Source organism: Carcharhinus amblyrhynchos, chromosome 6, assembly GCF_965287045.1.
Source record: "Carcharhinus amblyrhynchos chromosome 6, sCarAmb.v2.hapA, whole genome shotgun sequence".
NCBI classification, from domain to species: Eukaryota; Metazoa; Chordata; class Chondrichthyes; order Carcharhiniformes; family Carcharhinidae; genus Carcharhinus; species Carcharhinus amblyrhynchos.
This window is the reverse complement of record NC_137329.1, coordinates 20,992,113-21,019,024: the sequence shown is the minus strand read 5'-3', so window position 1 is coordinate 21,019,024 and position 26,912 is coordinate 20,992,113. Positions and strand designations below refer to the sequence as shown.

The window sequence follows — 26,912 nt, the reverse complement described above, 5'->3', positions numbered from 1 at the left end:
AGTCACCTCATTATAGGAAGAATGTGATTGCACTAAAGGGGCTACAGGGGAGACTCATCAGGATGTTGCCTGGGATACAGCATTTGAGCTATAAGGAGAGACTGGGTAGGCCTAGTTTGTTTTCTTTAGGGGAGAGAAGACCGAGGGGATACATGATTGAGATGTATAGGATTATGAGGGGTATGGACAGGGTGAATAGGAAGCAGCTGATTCCCTTGATTGAGGGGTCAATCATGAGGGGGCACAGTTTTAGGATGAGGGCAGGAGATTCTGAGGGAATTTGAGAAGAAGAAAATTCGCTCAGAGGATGGTGAGAATCTGGAACGCATTGTCTGGGAAGGTCGTGGAGGCCATAAACCTTACAACTTTGAAACAGTATTATAGAATCATAGAATCCCTGCAGTACAGAAAGAGGTCCTATTCCCGCACCCCACACATGTACCCTGCTAATCCCCCTGACACTAGGGTCAATTTAGCGTGGCCAATCAAACGAACCCGCACACCTTCGGACTGTGGGAGGAAACCGGAATATCCGGAGGAAACATATGCAGACACGGGGAGAACATGCAAACTCCACACAGACAGTGACCAAGGCTGGAATTGAATCTAGTTCCCGGCTCTGTGAGGCAGCAATGCTAACCAATGTGCCATTGTGCCGCCCTTGTCATATTAGGATGAGCACTTGAACTATCATAACATTCAAGGATGTGGGACAAGTGCTGGAAAATGGGATTAGCATGACTTTAGTGGAAGCTATTGTGGGTGCAGACTCGATGGGCTGAAGGGCCTTTTCTGCACTGTACAGCTCCATGATTACGACAGAACAAAAAGCTTGGTGAGCCTTTGAAAAAAAAGTTATTTATATCCACTGACATGAAATATAGTTTCAAAAGGAAAGTGGAACATTTTGACCTCGTACATGTAACAATAAGATAGGTGACACCCACTTTGAGTTGCAGGCCTTTTGGTAGAGTGGTCCCTGAAGGAAACTTATTAATAGGCCGGGACACAAGGGCACCTTGCAGCTCCTCTTCAGCCTGTAATTGTGGGCCAAGTTTCGAAAACTGACCATTGTGCTTCTTGATAGCAGCTCGCAGTTCATCGATCAAGTTTTCCAACTAAAGGGGTTAAAACACGAGACGCTGTTAGCAAAGGATAATTATCGAAGTCACACCTATTATACTTTTTGATGCTATTTCTGCTGAGAAAGTTTTACACAACTTGAATCTGACAATCTTTTGACAGCAAAACACCTCCCAAGGTTTGACATGTGTTGTAGGGTGCATTATATAGCTGTTGCCCCTCTGTTGACTCCTCTTGACTTCATCTCTCGCTGATTAGAGTCCACATCAGTCACAAAAATAATCTGTCCTCATATTTCACTGGCTGCTAAGCACAATGTGAGGTGCACATCTTGATTTTTGTGAAGTGTCGTCAGCAAGAACAGAAAGTATAACAGGTTTCAGTATTTTGCTGTTGTTTGGAGTTACATGCAAAAGCTAATACTCTTGAAATGGTCACTAATGTAGATGCTAGTGAATTAACTACTCAACTCCTGAAATTACAACATGGGATGTAAGATGACAAATCCTTAATGGATTTGTCAGAAATTCTTCACTCCACCATTTCAGAGGGGATGCAAACTCCATTAAACTAAAATTTCAATCAAAATGGTTATTTGACCATTTTTTTAATTCATTCATGGGACATGGGCGTCGCTGGCTAGCCAGCATTTATTGCCCATCCCTGGGAGGGCAGTTAAGAGTCAACCACATTGCTCTGGCTTTGGAGTCACATGTAGGCCAGACTAGCGGGTCCTTCCCTAAATGACATTAGTTTTTCCAGTGATTGACAATAGTTTCACGGTCATCAGTAGATTCTTAATTCCAGATTTTTATAAAAAATTGAACTCAAATTCCACCATCTGCCATGACAGGATTCGAACCAAGGTCCCCAGAGCTTGAATTTGTGGATTAATAGTCGACCGATAATACCACTAGGCTGCAGTGAACAAAGATTTGGCTTGTCGCCAAGTGCTCCATCTTCGCTGCAGCGGAGGTGTGGCGTGAACAGGCAGTAAGATCGCATCCATAGGAACTCAAGCACTAGTTTCCACAACTAGCACATAAGAGGGGTTCGCTGGTGTTGTTGGACATAGATGAACCGAGAGACACAGGAACACAAGAATTAGGAGTAGGAAAAAATTATTGGGCCTGCTCTGCCATTTGATAATACCATGGACGATCTGACTGTTACCTCAACTCCACTTTTCTATCTGCACCCACCAACCCCCCCATAACCTTTAACTCTCTTGTTGATCAAGAATCTATCCAACTTAGCCTTGAAAATCCCTAATGTTTACACTCAGCTCTCCAGTTCTGGACTTCTCCACAATGGAAAACATCCTCTCAGTAGCCACCATGTCAAGTCCCCTAGGAATCTCATGTGTTTCAATAAGATCACCTCTCATTCTTCTAAACTCTAATGGTATCAGTCCAACCTGCTAAAACCAATCTTCGTAAGCGAAGCTTTCATCCCAGGAATCAGTCAAGCTAACACTCTCTCATCAGCCTCTAAAGCAATGATAACCTTTCAATTTGGAGGCCAAAACTGTACACAGTATTTCAAATGCAGACTCATTAAGGTCCTGTACCAGCTGTAGCAACAATTCTGTACCATTCTACTCAATTCCTCTTGCAATAAACCTCAACATTCCAGTTGCATTCCTAATCATTTACAGTATCTGCATGCTATATTTTTGTGATTCATGTACCAGGTCACTGAGGTCCTTCTGCATTGTAGAATTCTACAATTTATTTTAATTTAAATTACATACTGCTTTGCTATTTTTCCTGCCAAATTGGACAAGTTCCCACATTCTACTGCATCTGCCAAATCTTTGGCCACCCACTTAACCTTCCTAAATCTTTTATCATCTCCAGCAGGAAACACAGTATAATTCCCGTCAGGTGGGTGAGTGCAATCCCTATTGCAGTCCACCCACATTTTTTTGGAGGGGGCTTGCTTTGCACTAGTGTTGAGAGGGGTGGGGCTTAAATACGTCAGCACATCAAGTTCCTCAGAGATTGGGGCACTGTTTGTAAAGGGGGGGTCATTTCTCAGAGTAAAATGACAGACCTCCCACCCCTCCCTCACAGGACATCTTGGCCCTGGAGACAAGGTGGAACATTCCCAACCATTCACCACAGAGGGACAACTGCTACCCCCACCACTAAATGCTCAGGTCACCTGCTGAACCGCTGAACTGCCCCACCTCCCCAACACTCCCCCCCCACCCACCGCCCCCCACCCCCCCACCCCCCCCACCCCCCCAGCCCCAATACCACACAGGCCAGGGTGATCAGACTCCCACGCCCCATCCTCACCCTAGTCACTGACATCAGTTCCCCTTCCTACAAGTGGGTCACCAAAGGCCCACCTGGCACTTCTCTGGCATCCTGACAATGCCAATCTGGCAGTAAAAGGGCACTATCCAGCCACATCCTTCATCACTCAGGATCTGCAAAGGATTCTGAGCCCTCTGGTGTGATCACTATGTCTATCCAGAGAACTCTCCAGTGGCTGAGAGAAGGTCCTCATTGAGGAACCCATGGACTGTAGTGTCTGAGTTGTGCCAACTGCTTGGATTGGTTAACATCAGCCTCCAGTAAAGGGACCTTTTTCAGGCATAAGAGTTAGAGAAAAGAAACACAATGAAAAAAATACACACACCTGCACTTTTGCAAAACCCTCTCAGAGTGAAAAAACCACTATGACCCAGAGTCAGATTGTGCACCTTGTTGAAAGAGGAAGCACTTCAGAGTTAATGGACCATGAAAGTGCTTCTGTAAACAAATCCTTCCTTTGAAATAGACTGGAGCTGTCAATCAAAAGGCTTGTAAGCGTTAATAGAACATGAAACGATTGTATCAACAAGCAGAGCTAATCCCTCCTTTGAAATGGCCTGGAACTGACAATCAAGAAGGTTTTACAATGTAATGCACCATATGTTAGTTGGCTAAACTAATCCCTTCTTTGAAATAGCCTGGGGCAGATAAGCATTAAAGAGCTCTTGGGCCATTGGTTGCTTTTCAAGGCAGACTGAGGAAATTCCTCCTATGAAATGGACTGGACCTGTCAATCAAAAGGGTTTTAAAATGTTCACAGAGAATGAAATTGATGCGAACAGAGGACTTCAAAGTAATTCAGAACAGAGTAATACTGGGAGGCCAGTCCATTCAACCTTAACCACATTAAAGAGATTAAAATGAATGCAAGTAAGTTCTGATCAGGTTGGGTGGGCCCATAGGTAAGACCAAGGGCCCACAGGTTTTTTTCTGGCCTTTCGTTTCTGGGACCTTGGTCCAAATCCAGTCCAAATGAGCTTTATTCTGTATCTGGCTGAGCTAAATAATGTGTGCAAGAAATGGGGCGAGTTCTCTACTCTTGCACAAGTACTTAGAGCAAGACAAATAAAGAGTGGCCTATAGATAGATGTTAACACATTCCATCCTCCACAAACAATCCAGTAAAAGAGTCACTTAGGTAATCAATTTGTGTTTCCAAATAAAAGACCAGAGATTTCGGTGGCCGATGATACTCAGAAAAATATTCTTGAGTTGGCTATTTTTGATGGAAGATTGATTCATTTAAAGTAAACACATTGGACTGCGTATTGATAGTGCAGAGAGGAATGGCCTCACCTATATTAAATGTTTGCCTGCTAAACTAAAATAGTAACTGCTAGGCTAAATCTTTCTTCTGATTCGGAAAAAAAATCCTTAAATACTCTGATGTTTGTGAAAAACAAGAGAGTATAAGAATAACCCTGACATATTCAATGTTTCTTTTAACCCCTCAGACACTGTGACCTGAATTTTCTGAACAACGGAGTCTCTACATTGTTCCAAAAAAGTGACTCTGGAAGCCTGGATCCAGGACAGAGGCAGGTTCCATTTTGCATTTCCTAGGTCCACAGAGGCAGCTACATATGTTATAAAGGGTGTCAGCCTCAGGCTCATTTAATTTTCAATGGTTGGATGTTCAAAACACGAGTTGTGTGCCTTTAGATAGAATCAGAGGGATGAATTGTTGTAGGAGGGAGGCCATTCAGCCCATTGTGTCTGCACTGGCTCTCCAAATGAGCATTTCACCTACTGCCATTCTCTTGCCTTCTCCCCATAATCCTGCAGATTATTTCTTTTCAAATAATCATCAGATTCACTCCTGAATACCTTGATTGAACCTGCCGCCTCCACACTCCCTAGCAATGCATTCCAGACCATGACTACTCATGTGAAAAAGTTTCTCCTTGGGTTGCTTTTTGTTTCTTTTGTCAATTATTTTAAATCTGTGCCCTCTCATTCTCGATCCTTTCAGGATCTGCTCAATCCAGACTTTGAATACTACTGGTTTCGTTAAAGGGAAGTCGTGTCTGACAAATTTACTGGAGTTCTATGAGGATGTGTCTAGGGCGGTGGATAGAGGAGAGCCGGTGGATGTGGTCTTTCTGGATTTTCAGAAAGCGTTTGACAAGGTACCTCACAGGAGGTTATTGCAGAAGGTCAGGGGACAGGGAGTTGGGGGTAGGATGTTAGCGTGGATAGAGGATTGGTTGTCAAATAGGAGGCAGAGAGTGGGGGTCAATGGGTGCTATTCGGATTGGCGGATGGTGACTAGTGGAGTGCCTCAGGGGTCGGTGCTGGGGCCTCAGCTATTTACCATTTATATAGATGATCTAGAGGAGGGAACCGAGTGTAGGGTGTCAAAATTTGCTGATGACACCAAGATTGGAGGAAAGGCAAATTGTGCGGAGGGTGGGGAGAGTCTACAGAAGGATCTAGATAGGCTGGGCGAATGGGCCAGGAAATGGCAAATGGAATTTAATGTTGGCAAGTGCGAGGTGGTCCATTTTGGTAGGAATAATGGTAGGAAGGATTATCACTTACGTGGCGAAAAACTGCAGCAGGCGACGGTGCAGAGGGACCTTGGGGTCCTTGCGCATGAGTCGCAAAAACCCAGCTTGCAGGTGCAGCAGGTGGTCAGGAAGGCGAATGGGATGCTGGCCTTCATAGCAAGGGGGATGAATATAAAAGTAGGGAGGTCTTGCTGTGGCTGTATAGGGCATTGGTGAGGCCGCAGCTGGAGTACTGTGTGCAGTTTTGGGCGCCGTACTTACTCAAGGATATTTTGGCCTTGGAGGGAGTGCAGAGGAGGTTTACTAGGCTGATGCCGGAGTTGAGGGGGGTTGAGCTATGAGGAGAGGCTGAATAAACTAGGCTTGTACTCGTTAGAGTTTAGAAGAATGAGGGGAGATCTCATTGAGACGTATAAGATGATGAATGGGATGGATAGGATAGAGGTGGAGAGACTCTTCCCACTCAGAAAGGATAATAGGACTAGGGGGCACAGCCTCAAGATAAAAGGGGGGCGGTTTAGAACGGAGTTGAGGAGAAACTTCTTCACTCAAAGGGTGGTGAATCTCTGGAATTCTCTGCCCGTTGAAGTGGTGGAGGCTACCTCGCTAAATATTTTTAAGACGCGGGTTGATGGGTTTTTGATAAGAGAGGGGATTAAGGGTTATGGGGAGAGGGCGGGAATGTGGGACTGAGCCACGACAGATCAGCCATGATCTTATTGAATGGCGGGGCAGGCTCGAAGGGCTAGATGGCCTACTCCTGCTCCTATTTCTTATGTTCTTATCAAGTCTCCTGTCAGCCTTCTTTTCTCCAAGGAAAACTGTACCAGTTTCTCTAATCTTTCTTCATAACTAAAGTTACTCATCTCTATAACCATTCTTATAAACCTCTTCTGCACCCATTCAGATGCCTTCAGATCCTTCTTAAAATACGGTGCCTAGAACTGAATGCAGTATCCCAGCTAAGATCTAACTAGCATCTGATACAAGTTCCACATAATGTCCTTGCTCTTGTAATCTATGCCCCTATTACTACACGATACCGAATGCTCATACTTTCACCAATGACTTATGTATATATACGCCCAAGTTTCACTGCTCATGCATCCCCTTTAGAGTTTATTTTATATTGTCCCTCCATGGCGAAAAACTGCAGCAGGCGACGGTGCAGAGGGACCTCGGGGTCCTTGTGCATGAGTCGCAAAAACCCAGCTTGCAGGTACAGCAGGTGGTCAGGAAGGCTAATGGGATGCTGGCCTTCATAGCGAGGGGGATTGAATATAAAAGTAGGGAGGTTTTGCTGTGGCTGTATAGGGCATTGGTGAGGCCGCAGCTGGAGTACTGTGTGCAGTTTTGGGCGCCGTACTTACGCAAGGATATTTTGGCCTTGGAGGGAGTGCAGAGGAGGTTTACTAGGCTGATGCCGGAGTTGAAGGGGTTGAGCTATGAGGAGAGGCTGAATAAACTAGGCTTGTACTCGTTAGAGTATAGAAGAATGAGGGGAGATCTCATTGAGACGTATAAGATGATGAATGGGATGGATAGGATAGAGGTGGAGAGACACTTCCCGCTCAGAAAGGACAGTAGGACTAGGGGGCACAGCCTCAGGATAAAGGGGGGGCGGTTTAGAACGGAGTTGAGGAAGAACTTCTTCACTCAAAGAGTGGTGAATCTCTGGAATTCTCTGCCTGTTGAGGTGGTGGAGGCTGCCTCGCTCAATATTTTTAAGACGCGGGTTGATGGGTTTTTGATAAAAGAGGGGATTAAGGGTTATGGGGAGAGGGCGGGAATGTGGAACTGAGCCACGACAGATCAGCCATGATCTTATTGAATGGCGGGGCAGGCTCGAAGGGCTAGATGCTCCTGTTTCTTATGTTCTTATGTTCTTCCGTCCAAATTAATGTCTTCACACTTCTCTGCATTGAACTTTACCTGCCACCTATCCACTCTTTCCACCAACTTGCAAATGTCCTTTTGAAGCACTACATTGTCCTCTTCACAGTTTACAATGCTTTCAAGTTTTGTATCATATGCAAATTTTGAATTGTGCCCCGTGCATCAAGATCTACGTCACTAATATATATGAGGAAGATCAAAGGTTCCAACATTGACCCTTAGGGAACTCTACTACAATCTTTCCCTCAATCTGAGAAATATCCATTAACCACCTACAGTTCCCTCTCACTCAGTCAATTTATATTATGTTGGTATTCTTATTCCAGGAGTTATAATTTTGCTCAGAAGTCTATTGTGTAGCACTGTATCAAACGTCTTTTGGAAGTCGTTGTATATCCCATCAACAGCATAACCCTCATCAACCCACACTGTCACCTTTTCAAAAACCTCAAACAAGTTAGTTAAACAGTTTCCTTCAAGAAATCCATGTTGACTTTGCTAAATTAATCCATATTTGCCCATGTGAATATTATTTTTGACCCTAATTATTATTTCTGGAAGTTTCCCCACCACCAGAGTTAAACTGACTGGCTTGTAGTTGGTGGGCTTACCTTTACACCCTTTTTTTGGACAAGGGTGCAATGTTTGCAATTCTCCAGTACTCTGACACAGCCCCTGAGTCTAACTACAAAAACTGAAAAAATATGGTCAATGCCTCACAACTTCCATTCTCACTTCCCTCAGTACCCTTCGATCATCTCATCCTATCCTGGTGCCTTATCAACTTAAAGGCTATAGCGTATTCACTTCTCCCTCCTAATCAATTTTGAACCCTTCTGGCATCTCCTCTTTCACTAAGGCCTTGATAAAGACAGATGCAAAATATTAATTTAAAACCTCAGCTATGCCCTCTGCATCCATGCAGTGGATAACACTACTGCCTCACAGCGCCAGGGACCCTGGACCCTGCTTGGATCACTATCTGTATGGAGTTTGCACGTTCTCCCCATGTCTGCATGGGTTTCCTCTGGGTGCTCCGGTTTCCTCCCACAGTCCGAAAGATGTGTTGGTTAGGTGCCACATTGAATTCTTCCTTAGTGTACTTGAACAGACATCAGAGTGTGGCAGCTAGGGGATTTTCAAACTAACTTCATTGCAAGGTTAATGTAAGCCTGCTTGTGACAGTAACAACTAAACTTAAAAAAAAGTTTCCAAGGATCAGGTCCTGTACTGCTTCCTTTCTCAGTGGATTTGAAACATACTGCTGTAGAAAATTTTACTGAACACATTCTAGGAACTCTAGCCCTTCACATTGCCGTTACTACAATCCTTGTCTAAATTTGGCTAATTAATCTCGCCCAATATGACTACTCTATAATTTTTGCATCTCCTTGTAACTTTCTTATAGATTTATTCCTCTACATCCTTCCTATTAATTGGTGGTTTGTAGACTACACCAAACAATGTATTTGCATCTTTTGTCCTTTAGCACTGGCCAATTCGATTCTGTCCTTGGCCTCTCTGGGATATCCTGTCTCTCCACCACTGCAATGCTCTCTGTAATCCATACCACCATCCCTTCCCCTTCTGTTCTTTCCCAATCTGCGCTGAACACCTTGAACCCAGGAATATTTCTTTGAACTAGGTCTCTGTTATAGCTACAATATCACATTTCCACATGTTGCTCTGCCTGTAACTCACCAATCTTATTAACCACACTCCATGCATTTACATAAATGCACAGAAATGCAGATACACTTGATTATTTTCTCCTTTATTTTGACCCCACCTATCAAATTACTCTTCTCCATTCTAGTGCTACTTCCCAGCACACTGTGCACCTTGATATTCTTCTTTGATGTTATCTTCTGTCTCTGCCAAGTTGTTTAAACCTTCTCCAACAGCACTAGCAAATCAGCCCTGAAGGAATTCAGTCCCGGCTCAATTTAGGTGCAGTCAGACCATCTGATCTGTATATGTCCCATCTCCCCCAGAGCCTGTTCCAAGAATCTAAATCCCGCCCTCCTGCACCCATCTTTCCAGACACACATTCATCTGCTTTTCCCTCCGGTTTCTTTGTGTACTTGTGTGCAGTACTGAGAGTAACACAGAGAGGACTACTTTTGAATTCCTGCTTGCCAATTTCCTACCTAGCTGTTTAAATTCTGACTGCAGGGTTCGTGTCATTTGTCCCAATGTGGAACATGACTGCTGGCTGTCCTCCCTTCCCCACTCAGGGGGCTCTGTAACCTTTCAGTGACAGGGAGGCAATGCATCATTCTAGATTCACTTCTGTGGCTGCAGAAAAACCAACCATCGAACTAACTATTGCTGTTCCACTATTCTTTATATTACACCACCCAACCCCTCCACCCCCATACAGGTCAACCACCTACGATGTCATGGATTTACGTCTGGCTGCATTCCCCAAGTGAACCATCACTCTCATCAGCATTCAGAACTGAAGACAAATCGGTTAGTGCACTCAGGGACTCATGTGGTTCCCAGCTGTTTCATAGAGTCATAGAATCCCCTATAATGCAGAAGGAGCCATTTGGCCCATCAAGCCTGCCTGACAAAAATCCCACCCTGGTCCTATCACAGTAATCCCACATACTTACCCTGCTAGTCCCCCTAACACTACAAGGCAATTAAGCATGGTCAATCAACCTAACCCGCACATCTTTGGACTGTGGGAGGAAACCGGAGCATCCAGAGAAACCCACACAGACATGGGGAGAATGTGCAAACTCCACCCAGACAGTCACCCAAGGCCAGAATTGAACCTGGGTCCTGGTGAGGCAGCAGTGCTAACCACTGGGCCATGTTTTGACTGTCTGATGGTCACCCATTCCCTCTCTCCTTGCATACTCTTAAGCTGCAGGGTGACCACATCCATAGACATGCTTTCTACATAACTCTCAACAGCAGGGATGTGCTAGTCACACCAGCTGCTGCTGAAGTTCTGAAAGTAGAGTAAGAAGTCTCACAACACCAGATTAAAGTCCAACAGGTTTATTGGGTAACAAAATCCACTAGCTTTCAGAGCGCTGCCCCTTCGTCAGATGAGTGGGAGTTCTATGCCTTCACGACACAGGAAAGTGCAAAGTCGCTGAGCAGAGACTGATAGCCAAGTTCTGCACACATGAGAACGGCCTCAACCGGGATCCTACAGATGGTGTGACATAGAACATGGACCCAGGGTCCCGATTGAGGTCGTCCTCATGTGTGCGGAACTTGGCCATCAGTCTCTGCTCAGCAACTCTACGCTGTCCTGTGTCATGAAAGCATAGAACTCCCACTCACCTGATGAAGGGGCAGCACTCTAAAAGCTAGTGGATTTTGCTACCAAATAAACCTGTTGGACTTTAACCTGGTGTTATGAGACTTCTTACTGTGTTTACCCCAGCTGGCATCTCCACATCATGAACTTCTGAAAGCCAGAGCTCAAGCTACCACAACTAACAAAGCTACCTGCACAAAGGGTTATTTGGGACATAGGGAGCATCCTGCAATTTCTACGTAGCACAGGATGTGCACTCTCGAGGTTGGAGCAGCCCTGCCATTTTTTTATTGATTAACAACAGCCTTTCCACTGCTAATACATTTGGAACAGACTTGATTTTCAATTGCCCCATAAGGGAGGTGTGTTTCAGAAACAGTTCTCCCACACGACACCCGTGCCCCAATGTCTCTGGGGCACATTGCTATTTTCAAATCACTGGAGTGGGGGGGGGTGCGGGGGGGGGGGGGGGGCTGCAAAGTCACACTTGCCTTAGATAGAGCCCTCTTAAGCCTTTGAGGAGCTTGTTAATAAGAGGGACTGTAGAACAGCAAAAACAAACAGTGTTTTCCACTTGAGTGCACAGCTATGGGCATTAATGCAATGAGTCATTGAGCCACATTTCTGCAGAACACAACTTCTTGGAAAGTGGATTATTCTCATAGGGCTACTTCTTTTCATTGACCTTCTGGCCACTTGTCTTTGCCATGAGTCTGTTGGCCTTCTGATTTCCCATCTCCCCTATTCTGCAAGACAGTTGCAAGCCCAGTCATAGCTGCAGTCTGCCTTTGACGATTATGTTCCACAGTGATTTGCTACTTCCTGCCAGTACTCAACACCAATTAATGGGGATTTGGGGATCTGCATTTAAAGATACTGTCAGTACCCAGTGTCGATCTGGGCATTAGATTCCCCAACTCTGGATTGAAAATCAAGCCCATATATTCAGAGGGAGCAGGAGGCACTGACAGGATGCATTGCAAAGAGATTGAGAGCAGGTAGTATGAAGGTCAATTCCAGGCCTATGGCCCTGAGTACCTGGCTGTAGTGCCACATAAAGTTCAATGACTTCACATGAGTGGTTAAGGTCAGTGAATACATCCTCAAATATCATCTCTTGCCCACCACATTACTAATCGCCCATACTACTCAATGCATTCCATCATTTACACATTGTATTTACCTGTCAATAATTTCTATTAATCTGGATTCATGCTGAACTTTACCCTCACGTACTCAACCATTGCTGCAAACTTCATACCCACATCCCATATCTTCCACATATTTCCAGCTTTGAAGTTATAACAAGCACATCACCCCAACACTTTGCAATACATTGGCTGACGCTCCTTCCCCTTGTTTGGAGGACAAGGTTATATACATAACAGGAGGCAGCCACAAAGACCCACTATGGGAACAAAGATGCATGCAACTGCTGAGTCTCCAGAGGAGACAATGTTATGAATTATTTTGCCCATAATGACTGTGGCTATTGCAGCTGCTGTCACTGAGAACATCCAGGATGATGGTACGTTCATTATCCATCTTCTCAAATCCCATTTCACCCTCATCCTGCTACTGAGCATGAATTGCAAACTGAAATGATGTAGTGATCTCCTGCAATCCACCCAACCTATCTTCCCTTCCCTTCTCGTTCCCCCATTTCTGAATTCATGCTTTCACATACACAAAAGCTGCCACCTGTCCAGCTGGTACAGACGACTCACATTGAAGGGATGAAGGGCACAAGCAAGAGCACACATCTGATGACCTTTGTGGCCAGCAGCTCAGGTATGACATGTATTTTTATGAAGGTTGCATAGATGTGCTGACTCACTGAATACCAGTGGGCTGTAGCTAGGCCAGAGCCCTTACAAAGGGTCATCCTGACTTGAAACATTGGCACTGTTCTCTCGCCACAGATGCTGTCAGGCCTGTTGAGTTTCTCCGGCATTTTCTGTTTTTGTTTCACCAACATGATGTTCTGCACATGATTGCACAATAATTGTACATTAAGGGCGTTGTACTGCTTGAGTTTCACATTTGCCCACTGAGATGCAAGGCCACTGAGCTCCCTGAAGCATTGGTAATCCCACAATCATGGCAAAACCATGGACCTGTTCTTCTTGCTTCTCTCTGATTAGCCATGATATGGAGATGCCAGCATTGGACTGGGGTCCAATGCCTGTTGGATTTTAATTTGGTGTTGTGAGACTTCTTACTGTCTCTCTGACTGGAGAGAAGACTCTCCTTTTGCATGAAGAGTCACACATAAACTGTGATATACATGGTGCCTTTGTTGGAAGGATTTGGGGGCATAGAGAATGAAGGTGAAAATGACTGCCATTGGTCCTCTGCAGCTCCAGGACCAATAGGAGGAGTTGGCATAATTCAATGAGCACCTCCTTAGTGAATTGTATCCGCTCAGACACTGCTCCTATCTGATGCGGATAGGTCTGGGCTTCCATTGAGAATTCTCCTCCTCCTCCTTCTCTGCCGCTTGTGCTCCAGCTCACTGTTGTGCTGCAGCCAAAGACAGATTGCAACTACAGCCCCCAGGAACAATGGCAAGCTTTCTATTCACAAATCTTCAAGCTCCACTACCTACCTTGGAAAAGCCCATCACCATAGGTTTTTGGTAGGCAAGGGGATTAAGGGTTATGGGGAGAAAGCGGGAAAGTGGAACTGAGCCACCTCGGATCAGCCATGATCTTGTTGAATGGCAGGGCAGGCTCGAGGGGCTGGATGGCCTACTCCTGCTCCTATTTCTTATGTTCTTATGTTCTTATTCCCTTCTGACAACAACATCTTTCAGGAACTCCTCTCACCAGAATTCATCCACTAACACTGTAGCAGTAAAAGAAAGCTGAATGCCCCACGCTGATCCCTTGAGATCACACATGTCCTCAAAATGTTTGGGAGACAGCATCAAAAGGATTTGTGAGATTGAAAATGGCAGAATTGGCATTAACGAGATCACAATCTGCCTATTCCCACATTCCCACACTACCATTCTTCCGAGCATGATGTGCCAAACAGGCCGTACATCAAAAAACTGGTCTAAAGAGAATCAACTGCCATTTTCAGTGTTCCAGGCCCCTGTGTCAAGTATAGAGCCTTCCAAAATTTCTTATCGTTAATTTACACCTCCAGTGATTATCACACCTGATTCAGATTTTACCACGTTCTATTTTTATGTAGGCGCTACCTAATTTTATACAGTGCACACAGAAATGTAATATGAGTGCACTAAGTGTGTATATGGGCACATCAGAGATAAGAACATAAGAACATAAGAAATAGGAGCAGGAGTAGGCCGTCTAGCCCTTCGAGCCTGCCCCGCCATTCAATAAGATCATGGCTGATCTGTCATGGCTCAGTTCCACATTCCTGCCCTCTCCCCATAACCCTTAATCCCCTCTCTTATCAAAAACCCATCAACCCACGTCTTAAAAATATTCAGCGAGGCAGCCTCCACCACCTCAACGGGCAGAGAATTCCAGAGATTCACCACTCTTTGAGTGAAGAAGTTCCTCCTCAACTCCGTTCCAAACCGCCCCCCCTTTATCTTGAGGCTGTGCCCCCTAGTCCTACTGTCCTTTCTGAGCGGGAAGATTCTCTCCACCTCTATCCTATCCATCCCATTCATCATCTTATACGTCTCAATGAGATCTCCCCTCATTCTTCTAAACTCTAACGAGTACAAGCCTAGTTTATTCAGCCTCTCCTCATAGCTCAACCCCCTCAACTCCGGTATCAGCCTAGTAAACCTCCTCTGCACTCCCTCCAAGGCCAAAATATCCTTGCATAAGTGCGGCGACCAAAACTGCACACAGTACTCCAGCTGCGGCCTCACCAATGCCCTATACAGCTGCAGCAAGACCTCCCTACTTTTATATTCAATCCCCCTCACTATGAAGGCCAGCATCCCATTCGCCTTCCTGACCACCTGCTGCACCTGCAGGCTGGGTTTTTGCGACTCATGCACAAGGACCCCGAGGTCCCTCTGCACCGTCGCCTGCTGCAGTTTTTCGCCACGTAAGAAATAGTCCTTCCTACCATTATTCCTACCAAAGTGGATCACCTCGCACTTGCCAACATTAAATTCCATTTGCCATTTCCTGGCCCATTCGCCCAGCCTGTCTAGATCCTTCTGCAGACTCTCCACACCCTCCGCGCAATTTGCCGTTCCCCCAATCTTGGTGTCATCAGCAAATAAGATCAGAAGATCCATCTTAGTTCAAACCTTAAAGCCCATCACAATTCCTCTGCACCATTCTTCCTCATGCATTCAATGGTCCTCGTACATGTGATTTGGAAATCATATCACTTGAGCCTTCATGACACCTTCACTGTGATTTGTGAACTGCTTAATACAAAGAATCCTTCATTTTTTGTTGAATATTTTTTAAGACACTGATTAAAAACTGGAAGTGTGGAGAGACATCCCTTCCTGGGTTTCAATCTATCTTTTGCTTTCACTTGTTGATAAATTAATTCAATAAATTTAAAATCGTTGGAGTTCACCGGGCCTGCCCACAACTGGGATTCTCCAGTCCCGCTGCAGTTAACGAGATTTTGGCTGAGTGCCGAATTCTCCGTTCTGGCTGGCAGTGGTGGTGGAACAAATGAGATTGTAGAATTCCGACCACAAAGCATTCGACCCCAATTTTACAAAGCAGTATATTGGTGTATAAATCCTAAGGGCCCAATCTCACCAGCCATCCTTACCCAGCCAATTCTCCGTTCCCTGCAACGGGATGGGAAGATCCAACCACAACATTCCGGCCTAAATGCTCTTGCTGGCACTGTGGCAAAGATGTAACCTCATTAAGTGGCTCAACCTCTCAGTTAAAATACCAGGAAGTGGAATTTCAGGTTATCCCGCAATGCAGTTACACAGGCTGCATTCTATTTTCCTAATTATAGTAAAATTTGCTACTCAAAATTAATTTCTGCAAGACCAATAAAATGCCAAATCTGCTTCCTCTAACCTCCATTTACATTTCATCTGATGACTTCATTTAAACTACTTGAAGTCCAAACATTTCACTTACATATTTTTTTGGTAAAATCCTGTGTGATTTTGTTTAAACAAGCTCTGACTGGGGTGGTGAGCGGATTTCACATAGAACTAAAAGCAAATGAAAAAAAAAGCCCTGTCCTTTTAACATGTAAAAAAAAACTCATTATACTGCAAGAATGAATGTGAACATGAGTATTATGAAACTGTTATTAACTATTCAAGGAACTGGTTGAAAGTTGCACCTGGTGTGATTTTTGTTGGGGGCCGGTGGGGGGTGGCAGGGGTGCTGGAGGAATTATTTCCTCATTCACTTGTACGTTATAAAGCGCAGCCACCAGTTTAGAATACACAGCCATAACCTATGATATTGAGAATTCTCTTCCCAGCCAGCGCTTCGCAAACCCCACCCCCCCACCCACAACCTAAAGCAATCTGAAAAGATTAAAAGACAAACCTTGGCCTTTTGTGACCCTACATAACTAGGCCTGTTCATATTTCAATCTGTTTGTGTGCAAAGGCAGCCAGCCACATAAAAACGCTAAGCCACCTTCCACTGACTACCCTGCAAATATCCTCCCATTTGGAGACAAAACCAGCATAATAACTTCCACAGTTTCTTATGCCATATAAGGTCGCTTCGGAATTTAGACAATATGCCCTGCAAAGATCAGATTCTCTTTTGACCAGCAAGGTTACATTTTCCCAGCAAGCGCCCCACCCTTTTCCCCAACCACCACTCCTCCCTTCCCCCTGCCCAACTCTCCACTTTGTTTAATAGAAAGGCAATTAAAGAAAAATGTTCTCACATCTTCACTTATTTTATACAGTTCTCCAGGGGTCATAGAAAGAAGGCCTTTGTGCGTGACCTTTCGTGTGCATCCATTCAGGGCATAATAGACCTAAAAGGAAGTAAAGCAAATGTTAAAATTCATATTCCTTTAAATGATTTTGCTCACAGCCTGGCTGCTCTCTATTCTGATTTTTTTTTGTAAAATGCCAGCCATAAGTGAACATCTTTTGTCAAACTGAAGTGATGCTGCTGGAGAAAATTCATTAGCAGTTTAGGTAAAAACTTCAAAGCGCCTTTTAATAAATATTGCTTCTCTAGCAATTATGTTCAAATAAAATCAATGGAGGTTGACACGAATAAGCTTACAAGTGATTATATGTGCAGAGGTTGACTCTGTTAACAGTTTAATTGTTCAGTCTGCTTCCTGAGGATCTCTATGCTGATGGACACACTGCTGTTCTTAATGCCTTAAAAAAAACATTTTGAATTTCGGGAATAACAGACATTGTAAGAGGAATATTAAAGCAGCTATTTGCATGGTCAAGGTAACCCTTAGACAGCTTCAGCATTTCACAGGGCTCAGAGGAAGATTGAGGCAATAAGCCTGCAAATTGGAGCAGTTCCTGTCCTTTTTCGTTCTTTACTGTGATATGTATTGAAGAGGCAAAAATAAAATCTTCACGCAGCAGGTCTTTGGTCTAAAGTATATTTTCCTATAAGGCAATTTTGTGTGTGCGTGTGTGTGTATATTAATACTGTACACAGGTCCGTGCAACTGTGAAAATTACCCAGAGTCGATTTTATTCATTTAGAAGCCAAACCGCTTTTATGCTACACCAAAGCATGATAGCATTTTGTGCTCAATGGACGGTGCCCTGATACAGTTTATGTGGCTTGAACTCACTCATTGCCGTGAGCACGAAATTCAACAGATTTGCCTCCCGACACACGGTTTGGCAGAGGAATTCATTTCCTTTCTGTTTTGTAATATGAATGTAATTGTTGGAAAAAAATAACTTCATATAAATGTACACATTTACATTAACAATCCGCTGAAAGACTGATTATGCTAGCATTCATATCTACCCACATGAAACTCCAATGCCCTGTTGCAGTACAAAAGGCTGGGACAAATTACTTATTTATATATACAGAACTCACTCATAATGGCCAGCTGCAGGTATTTTTGGAAAGTGCATTTTAATAAGCCTCTATTCAGGGTGTACAAATGGGGAAGGAACAGTTTACACTATAGAGTTAAACGCATAGGGCTTCCCATTCTACCCAGCGAAATCAATCATTTGTCCAGACTGTGGGAGTCAGATTTAGTTAGTGAAAAGAGCCCCATATATAAACAAGTCAATAACTCATTGTGTGCCATTGTTTGTCTGAAGCAGTGTGCTTACAAAAAGCTGCCCCACTCCTCTTAGAATGAGTGTCACTGTATTCAGACACTGGGAGAGGTTCCTTTGTTTCTATAGGGTACTGGCTGGCGTTTATGTATGGGAAAGAGAAGTGACCGATTAGAGTCCCCCCCTCCCGAAAAAAAGAAACCTTGCCACCATCGTACACTTGCACTTAAGCGTTCTTTATTTACATAGAATTTATTCTGCTAAATGTGGACAAGTGATTTTAGATGCGCCATTACATCTACTACTTACCTCTTTAACACTATCGTGCCTTTCTGAACTTCAAATCTGGAATCTTGCAGCAAACAGCCAGCCACGGGGCCTTTGTAACTGCAAGAGACTCTTTTTTGAAAAAAACACTAAGACTGGCTGGTGCCATTAACATGCTTGATTGAAATACCGCATAGCAGGCACTGATGTTACAAACTCAGTAATGTGATGAGGAAAATACAAAAAGGCAAAGTTTGGCTGTGTGTTTTCTGAATAGTTCCCGGCTGAATCAATCACCTTTTAAAACGTAAAGGCACACAACGGCTGCTGGATTGTTGGCAAGCCTTGGTTTGTACAGCATGTATCCCACATCAAGAAGAATTATATTTCATTTCCTGGCTTATGATTTTCTCTGAAGCTTAAGCGAGCCCTTCACATTAATCTCAGAGACACTGGTCACCTACCTAGGGTAATTCTCTCAAGCTGCTGAAGGGACTAATGTGAGAAAGGTTGATGCTGGAATTAGTGTTTTTTTAAAATGTGAAACATTTCATAACTTAACAAAAAATCTGAGTAGAAATAATTTATTTTTCAAAATTATGTAACCCTCTTGAATAACCCATTAAGTTAAAAATGCATATGGTTTATGATTGTTACCAAATTCTATTATTTTTCTTGGAACAATAATCTATTTCCTCCTATTTTAAGGGGTCCTGGCTCTGAACCTTGGTTAATTTCAAGATGGCACCAGAACATGGCGATTTCTTGCAAGCTATTTCCAGTATATCCACTAATTCTATCCTTTACACTCATTCTATATGCTCTTAAAATTGAACTCTCACTCTTCTGAAGTCTGTAATAATGCTCTTTAGAAATCTTACAGATTTGGATATTAAGTTGATCTTTCTCCACACCCTAGCTATGACTGTAACATTATATTCTGCACCCTCTCCTTTTTTTTCTCCCCGATGTTTTCTATGAATGGTATGTTTTGTCTGTACAGCACACAAGAAACAATATTCTCACTGTATCCTAATACATGTGACAATAACAAATCAAACCAAAGCAAATCAATAGGGAGATCGGCTGGGAAGGAAAAAGCTTTAAGGAAAAGTAAGCAGGGGAGAGGCGACCCAACCTGATGTTGGTCCATTATTCCACCCTTCCTATGACTGATTATTCAGTTTATGTGCGGTGCTCCAGAAAGCCAGCCAGCCAAGGGTAGGTGAAAGCTCCTCACACTGCTGGTGGTGAATTTAAATGGAGACAAGAACCCGGACATTGAGTTCAGAGCCTCCCAGTGTGAAAACTATTTTTTTTACAGTTTCATATTAATATCTTCATTGCTATCTCTATAGATGTGCTTTCCTAACAGCGCCACATGGACAGCAGCAGCTCAAGAAGGTGGTTCACCAACACCTTCCCAAGAGTAATTAGGGATGTGCAATAAAGCTGACCTCGCCAGCAATGTTCGCATTCCATGAACAAATGGGAAAAAAATTCTTCCTATCACACTCGCCGGATAAGAAACAATTTTTGACTCATTTTATGGAAAATAAAGGAGAAACCCACTGCGCATTTTCATGCAGCTTAATGAAGCCCTGGAGGTACAGTTAAGTGGAAGTTGTGTTGGTAAATAGCTGAAGGAAAAATTCATTAAAAAATTAAGCTGCCGCACAATAGATTTCTAATTTAAAGACATATACAAATGCAACCATCCATAGACTGGAGGTTTTCTGCTGCCTAAAGTATACCGTGATTCCTCCGAATTAAAACCCAACTCCTTTCCTTCTTGTCTTATCTGTCGGTCTAGCATTTTTTTCTGTGCAGTACAAAGTCTGACCTAGCTTGTGAAGCTCAGAGTTGGCAGCTGTGATTGCAGTGCAGATTTCACACAGTGTAATTACTGCAGTGACACTAGGACTGAGAGGTAGAGAGAAAAAAGACCCTACAGGTTATTAGTACTAAACACTGGGAGAAATCAACGAGAGTCAATGCGTAATTTTGAGGACTATCAAGCCTCATCAGGAACAGCAGGGAGGAAAGTGCTGTACTTCATCATCTCACTCTCCTACTTTTGTTGAAAATTACAGTAATTAAAAAAGAGCTAAGTACTTCTCAGGCAAGGGGTCTTTTTCTTTATCCATCACCTTCTAGTTCACTGCTGATTTTGCCTGACCTTTTCTGGTGAAGTCTATCAGAGTCACCACAGATCTTTGTTGAGTGCTTCTCTAAAAGCTAATTACTATCCACTGGATGATTCAGTATCGATCAGAAAAGGTAGCGCAGCAATTGAGAGGACCAACACCCAGGCATTGGCAATCGAAAGGTAATTCCAGCCACATAGAAACCAGCCCTTCTCTTCCACTTATTAGAAGCAGCTGTGATGTTTTTCAAATCGATAGGCAACACTGGATTGATTTTTTTGACTAAAACCTTTCTTCGATGATGGGTACAATCAGTGGCCTGGGACATCAAAGGCCTTGATCCTAATGCTGTACCCCTGAGTCTCTCTTTTCTGTTGGCAAACAACCGTAATGTTAGGAGCAGTGCAACACTTTAATTTTACATTGGGTCATTGTCACATCACTGCCAACAATTGAAGCACTCTATGTAATACCAAAGCTCATTTTTATGTTGCTTCAAATCGTACCCTAAAATAAACTGTCATCATTATTATTCTTGATATTCTCTTTATTATAAGCCTATTTAAAAAAAATTTTTTTCTTGAATTCATCGTTGTTGATATAATAAATCCTCTTAGAAAATAATCCTCTGCTTTACAAATGATACCAAGATTATACTGTGACTTCCACATATTCCAATGCATTCTTTACATTGCTAAATTCATTTTTCATCTATTAAATATTTGCTCGCTGAATGTGGGACAGCAGCCCAGTAAGAGACAAATGTTTAATGTCTGTGTGCGTTATTCTCTTGTCCACTATTCTAACAAGTGCATTAATTGGTCTAAAACACGGAGGTAATGTCTGCATTAAAATATTGCACAAAGGGATGTCATATGCAAATTTTAAGTGTTCATCTATTAGTCGCAGCTTCAGTTATTTCTTGGCTACAAAGTTTGCAAATTTTGAGGGAAAAATTTGTCGCAGCCACAAAGTTACACAAATAAGCAATTGTAAGCGTGCATTGTTCCTAAAAAATGGCATCTTTCTATAACATTCTATTCTATTCCAATCGCACCCCCGCCCCCCCCACATCGCCTCCCCACCCCCCCCTCCCTTTCCTCCCCCACTCCCTACCACCCCTAGGCTTTGATGCTCCACTCACCTGTCCGGCCTAACCCTGTAACCTGTGCCTGGAGTGCAAAATGCTCAGAGGAAGAAAGGTATTAAAAAAAACTTACATAAAAGGGGCTCGATGGGAATATAAAATCAACACCCCCGTCACTGAAGTAAAAGCATCAAAGCAACTGAAGTGTAATATCGAGAGAAGCAAGTCACAGAGTGCATGCGAAAGAATAATAAAAAAAAATTACTGATGCTCATGGACAAAGCCAAGCTCCTCCAGAACACCAGGTGTAATTTTAGTCTGCCAGTGCATATTTTGATGAACTCTACTTTATAATAGCAATTCTCCCTTTAAATTCTGACTGCTAGCAGCATGAAAATCTGCACCCCTTCATCAGCCTCTTATGCTTGGTGGGATTTCAGTTCACAGCCTCTCTATTGACACCATGGCAGGTGTTCACTAAACAACTTTATTTCTCTCTACTAGTATACAGTCTGCACTGAAGTGTAATCTCCCTGCTGTCTGCTTGTGTTTTATTTTATAAGAATCTATACAACACGAAAGACAGAGAGAGAGATGTTGGCGGGGGGGGGGGGGGGGGGGGGGGGAGCAGGGGTGGTTGGTGAAAGAGAGTCTCAATAGAATGGGCAAACACGTGTTTTGTCCTGGGGATTTGTCAGACATTCTCGGATTACTATTACTGTATTCCCTGGGCTTTCATTCGAGACCTTCCAAAAAAAACTTACTGGAATTAATCAACCATTCTCGGCAACCCAAAGAGCTGGTAACTTCAGAAAGAACATGCCCGAAGTTGTACTCGACAGAGCAAAACATTTGTAAGCTTTTGTTTCCAAGGCCTCAGTGAAGGTCATTTTTTTCACTTTGTACCAAAATAATGCCAAACAGTAAATATTTAATTAAAAGTATATATTTCAATATACGTACGATAAGGTTACACTGGAGAAAATCCTACACGTTCCAGAAGACATTTTGTACCCAGGATTATTGCTTCTTTGCATCTACACCTCTGTGGCCAGCTTACACCCACAGTGTTTGGGCCTATTTGTCTGGGAGCTTTCATGCTAGCATAATGTTTTAATTCCAGGCAATTTTTTTGCTATCAATCTCTCTTAGTCATTTATTTCCCAGCTATTTTTTCATTTTATACTTCACTTCAAAACAATATTGGAACCACTTAGCAGAAGTTGGTAAGTGTGGCTGCACCTGCCTATGAAATGTATGAAGAGGTTTTCCTTTCACACCAACGGGAAAATAGTCGCAAAGTCAGGCAGGACTTGAATCCAGGGCAAAGTGAAGTGAGACTTCTTTCTCCAGGGAGGCTTATTTATCTTTCTTTTCAAAATCAGTGGCACAATGGCATGATGGCGCAGTGGTGAGCATTGCTGCTTCACAATGCCAGGCACCTGGGTTCAATTCCGACCTCGGGTCACTGTCGGTGTGGAGTTTGCACATTCTCCCCGCGTCTGCATGGATTTCCTCTGGATGCTCAGGTTTCCTCCCACAGTCTGAAGATGTGCGGGTTAAGTGGATTGGCCATGATAAATTGACCCTAATGTCAGGGGGATTAGCAGGGTAAATATGTGGGGTTATGGGAATAGTGTCTGGGTGGGATTGTGATGGTGCAGACTTGAGAGGCTGAATGGCCTCTTTCTGCACTGTTACGATTTTAAATATTAAATCAGTCCTGCCCTTCATTCCAGATTTATGCAATATCTAGTGCGAAGTGGACAGGACACATTTCTTCATTATCATCATCTTTTGCCTTGCACCTTCATCACTTTTGTACTTTAATCGCTCTAGATGTCCATTGTATTACAGACCCGTCACCTTTCCCTGGCTCTGTACCCACTGAAAAGCTGTTCATCTCTAAATTCTTCCAGTTCTGAGGAAAGGTCATTGACCTGAAACACTGGGTGGGATTCTCTGGTCCCTCTGCAGGGAACAGAGTTTTGGCTGAGCGCCAAATTCTCCGTCACTCGCGGTAGTGATAGCGGGGTGTGAATTCCAACCATTATCTATCTCAGTGGATGCTGTCTGACCCATTTCAAAAGCACAGACAACCTGACCTCAGTTGTTGTATACAGTTGTCATAAATCTGCACCTTTAAGACTTCCTTACTATCATGAGTCAAAACTGATTGAGATACTGCAGCCACACTAAATGAAGCAAGGAATCTTGTACTGAGGTGGGACTGTGATGTCTGAGTATAGCCCTCATAAAGTAATCAATTTACCATTCACTAATATTAACAATAAAAACACAGAAATAACAATTTGCTGTGAACACAAAAAGCCAGAATTTATAGGAAAAATAACTGGGAAGCTCTTTTTCCTGTCTACTTCATACATTTAGGGACAATCTTTCCAAACAAATTCTAAGTGCCGAATGAGCAAGAAAACGGGACAGAATGACACTTTTTTTTTGGAGAGCCACGAGTCACAGCCTTACGGTACTTATTGCAACAAAAGAGCCTGGATGTGATTCCAGCCAGTGGGGGGAGGGTGGCCTAAGCTCACTGGTGAAGCGGCTGCAGACCTTCGTGCACTATTTTCCCAGTCAATCAGTGCAGCGGGCCAGAAACATTGCGCACATAGTGTGAAAGTTATACAGAGGGCAAATAAAAACAGAAATATTCAGCAGCTCAGGCAACATCCGTGGAGGGAGAAGCAGGATTAACATTTCAGCCGGAACTCTACCACCTTGCCCGCCATGGAATTGGTGCAGGCGAGGGTCTGACAATTGAAATCTCCGTTGACCTCAAGTAGGAATTTCCAATCTCGCCCGAGCAAGGCTGTAAAATCCTGCCCTTCAAGTCTCTATCCTTTATCACTCCTCTGATGTAGGGTCACAAGTTAACTCTGTTTCCTTTCCACCTGAGCTACTGAGCATTCCCAGCATTTCCTGTTTTTCTTTCAGCTTTTCAGCATCCGCAGTATTTTCAGATTGCCGTTCCTGTGACCCACACAAAGTACATGACAGAGGGTTTCAATACCAAAAGTGTATCACAGCTTGGTATGGCTCCTGCTCTGCCCAAGGCTGGAAGAAACTACAAAAGGTCATGAGTGTAGCCCAATCCATCACGCAAACCAGCCTCCCATCCATTGACTCTGTCTACGCTTCCCACTGCCTTGACAAAGCAGCCAGCATAATTCAGGACTCCACGCACGCCAGACATTCTCTCTTCCACCTTCTTCTGTCGAGAAAAAGATATATAAGTCTGAGATCACGTACCAACCAACTCAAGAACAGCTTCTTCCCTGCTGCCATCAGATTTTTGAATGGACCTATATCGCACTATGTTGATCTTTCTCTACACCCTAGCTATGTCTGTAATACTACATTCTGCAATTTCTCATTTCCTTCTCCATGAGTGGTATGCTTTGTCTATATGAAACAAGAAACAATATGCTAATACCTGTGACAATAATAAATCAAATCAAATCAAATCAAAATACCCAACTGTTAACCTTTTTAATTGATCCAAAAGGGGCAGTGACTTGAGATTTATTTTCTATGAACTTGGCATATCTAATTCTGAATTATGATATTCAAAACGCATTGTCAGAATGCAGTTCCTGATGTGAAATCTGGAAGCAAATTGAATCAATAAGCAAAAACTTGGTCAAGTGACTGGTGTACAAAGGAATGGTGGGACTGTGCTTTGCTGGCTCCCTTTTCCTCGTGGATGAAATTCCCAATTTTTTTGTTTGTGTTGCCGGGGAAGGAAGTGATGGAAAAGGGGTGTTCCCTGCCACACAAGGGCAGGGGTAGCAACAGCAGCAGGCATGCCACCCCCTGCTGCCCCATTGTTCTGAATCCCCAGCTGAACAGTAGGCATTTAGCTCGAGGCCAGACTACTGTCCAGCTGTTTGGTTCAAGAATGTTACTTGGCATGGGAGGTACGCAGAAAGAATTTTCTTTTGGGAAAAATAAAACTTAAAAAATGGCCTAACTTTTAGAGGAGTGCCTTTTTACTGAACATTCGGATGGTTGCACATTACCAACTTCATAATATTGTTGTTAGTTGCAAATATGGAATATTTGCAACGTAAGCAATGTGTTGTAAGTCATTTATTAGCAAACTAAGAACGGCTAACAAGAGTAGAGATTTCATTCTGAAGATTATTGTTAACACCAGATGAACACACAGCATACATAAGTATAATTGTCACTCAGGGCCAATATTTTTTATGTGCCCATTATGCACAATCCTTGAACCAGGAGCGCAACATTTAAATGTCCAATCCCGATTCAAGCATAAACTGTTCATGTTTTCATTGCTCAGCCTGCTGTTTGCCATTCCGGTCACCTTTCGCACACTAATATCTTTGTTGTGAAGATTAGATTTTGCATAATAAATTGTTTTAATTTAGATTCTGTTGCAGCATGCATGGTTTAACGGGCGAGATATCATTACTTTAAATCAGACATCTTCCCGAAGCAGTGTGTGCAGAATTCTTGGTTCAGGCAGAAACTATTTTCACAAACAAGTACAATATCAAAATTCAGCTGGACAATCTGTACATTTGATGTTTTGGCTTCGTGGAAAATATGAAGAAAACCAAGTGCTCAAAACTGAAAGTAATAACAGTAAAAGCTGGAAATCAGATTCAGTAGAAGAAAAACAATATTTCATATTGTGCCTTTTGACAAATAAGGGTCATGCAGATAGAGGGATAACATGGAAACTTCACCCACACAGTGATCTAAAAAACTCATGACCTGTGCAAAGCAAGCATGGAGTCAGCTCCGAGTGTGAACCCTTTACTGCATATATGTACATAGTTGATAAGTACATGCAGTTAACTTAAGACCACAAGGACATCATTAAAATTGACTGAATGGCATTCAACACATTTCATGTTCTCAAAACATCTGAAAGCCCTTTGCATGAATTAACAAGTTGGAGGCAAACTGTGGCAGCCATTTTTACCCTCAGCAAAGTCCCACAAAGAGCAGTGGGTTGGATAACCAGTTAGCCCTCTTTTTGATGCTGCTTCTTGTTATGACATAATGCTGACAGCAGAAGAGCCATGTGGTCAATTATGTGTACCTGAGTGAACAGAAAGTACCTTGGTTCAATGTGTCATTCAAAAGGTAACATTTCT

The 26,912-nt window shown here is 43.2% G+C and overlaps 1 protein-coding gene across 3 annotated transcripts in view; it reads right to left on the bottom strand.

Moving 5' to 3' along the window:
• The window catches only part of LOC145343740 (doublecortin domain-containing protein 1-like), a 469,487-nt gene that overhangs the window by 283,486 nt on the left and 159,089 nt on the right, over positions 1-26,912 (bottom strand). For 2 of the 3 annotated variants that reach the window (XM_080190005.1, XM_080190007.1), the window contains exons 9-10: positions 16,929-17,021; positions 948-1,118 (exon numbers count right to left, since the gene is read on the bottom strand). In XM_080190005.1, coding sequence (XP_080046131.1) covers positions 948-1,118; positions 16,929-17,021 — 264 coding nt within the window. The remainder of the gene's footprint in view (positions 1-947; positions 1,119-16,928; positions 17,022-26,912) is intronic. The other variant, XM_080190008.1, reaches the window with a different exon arrangement.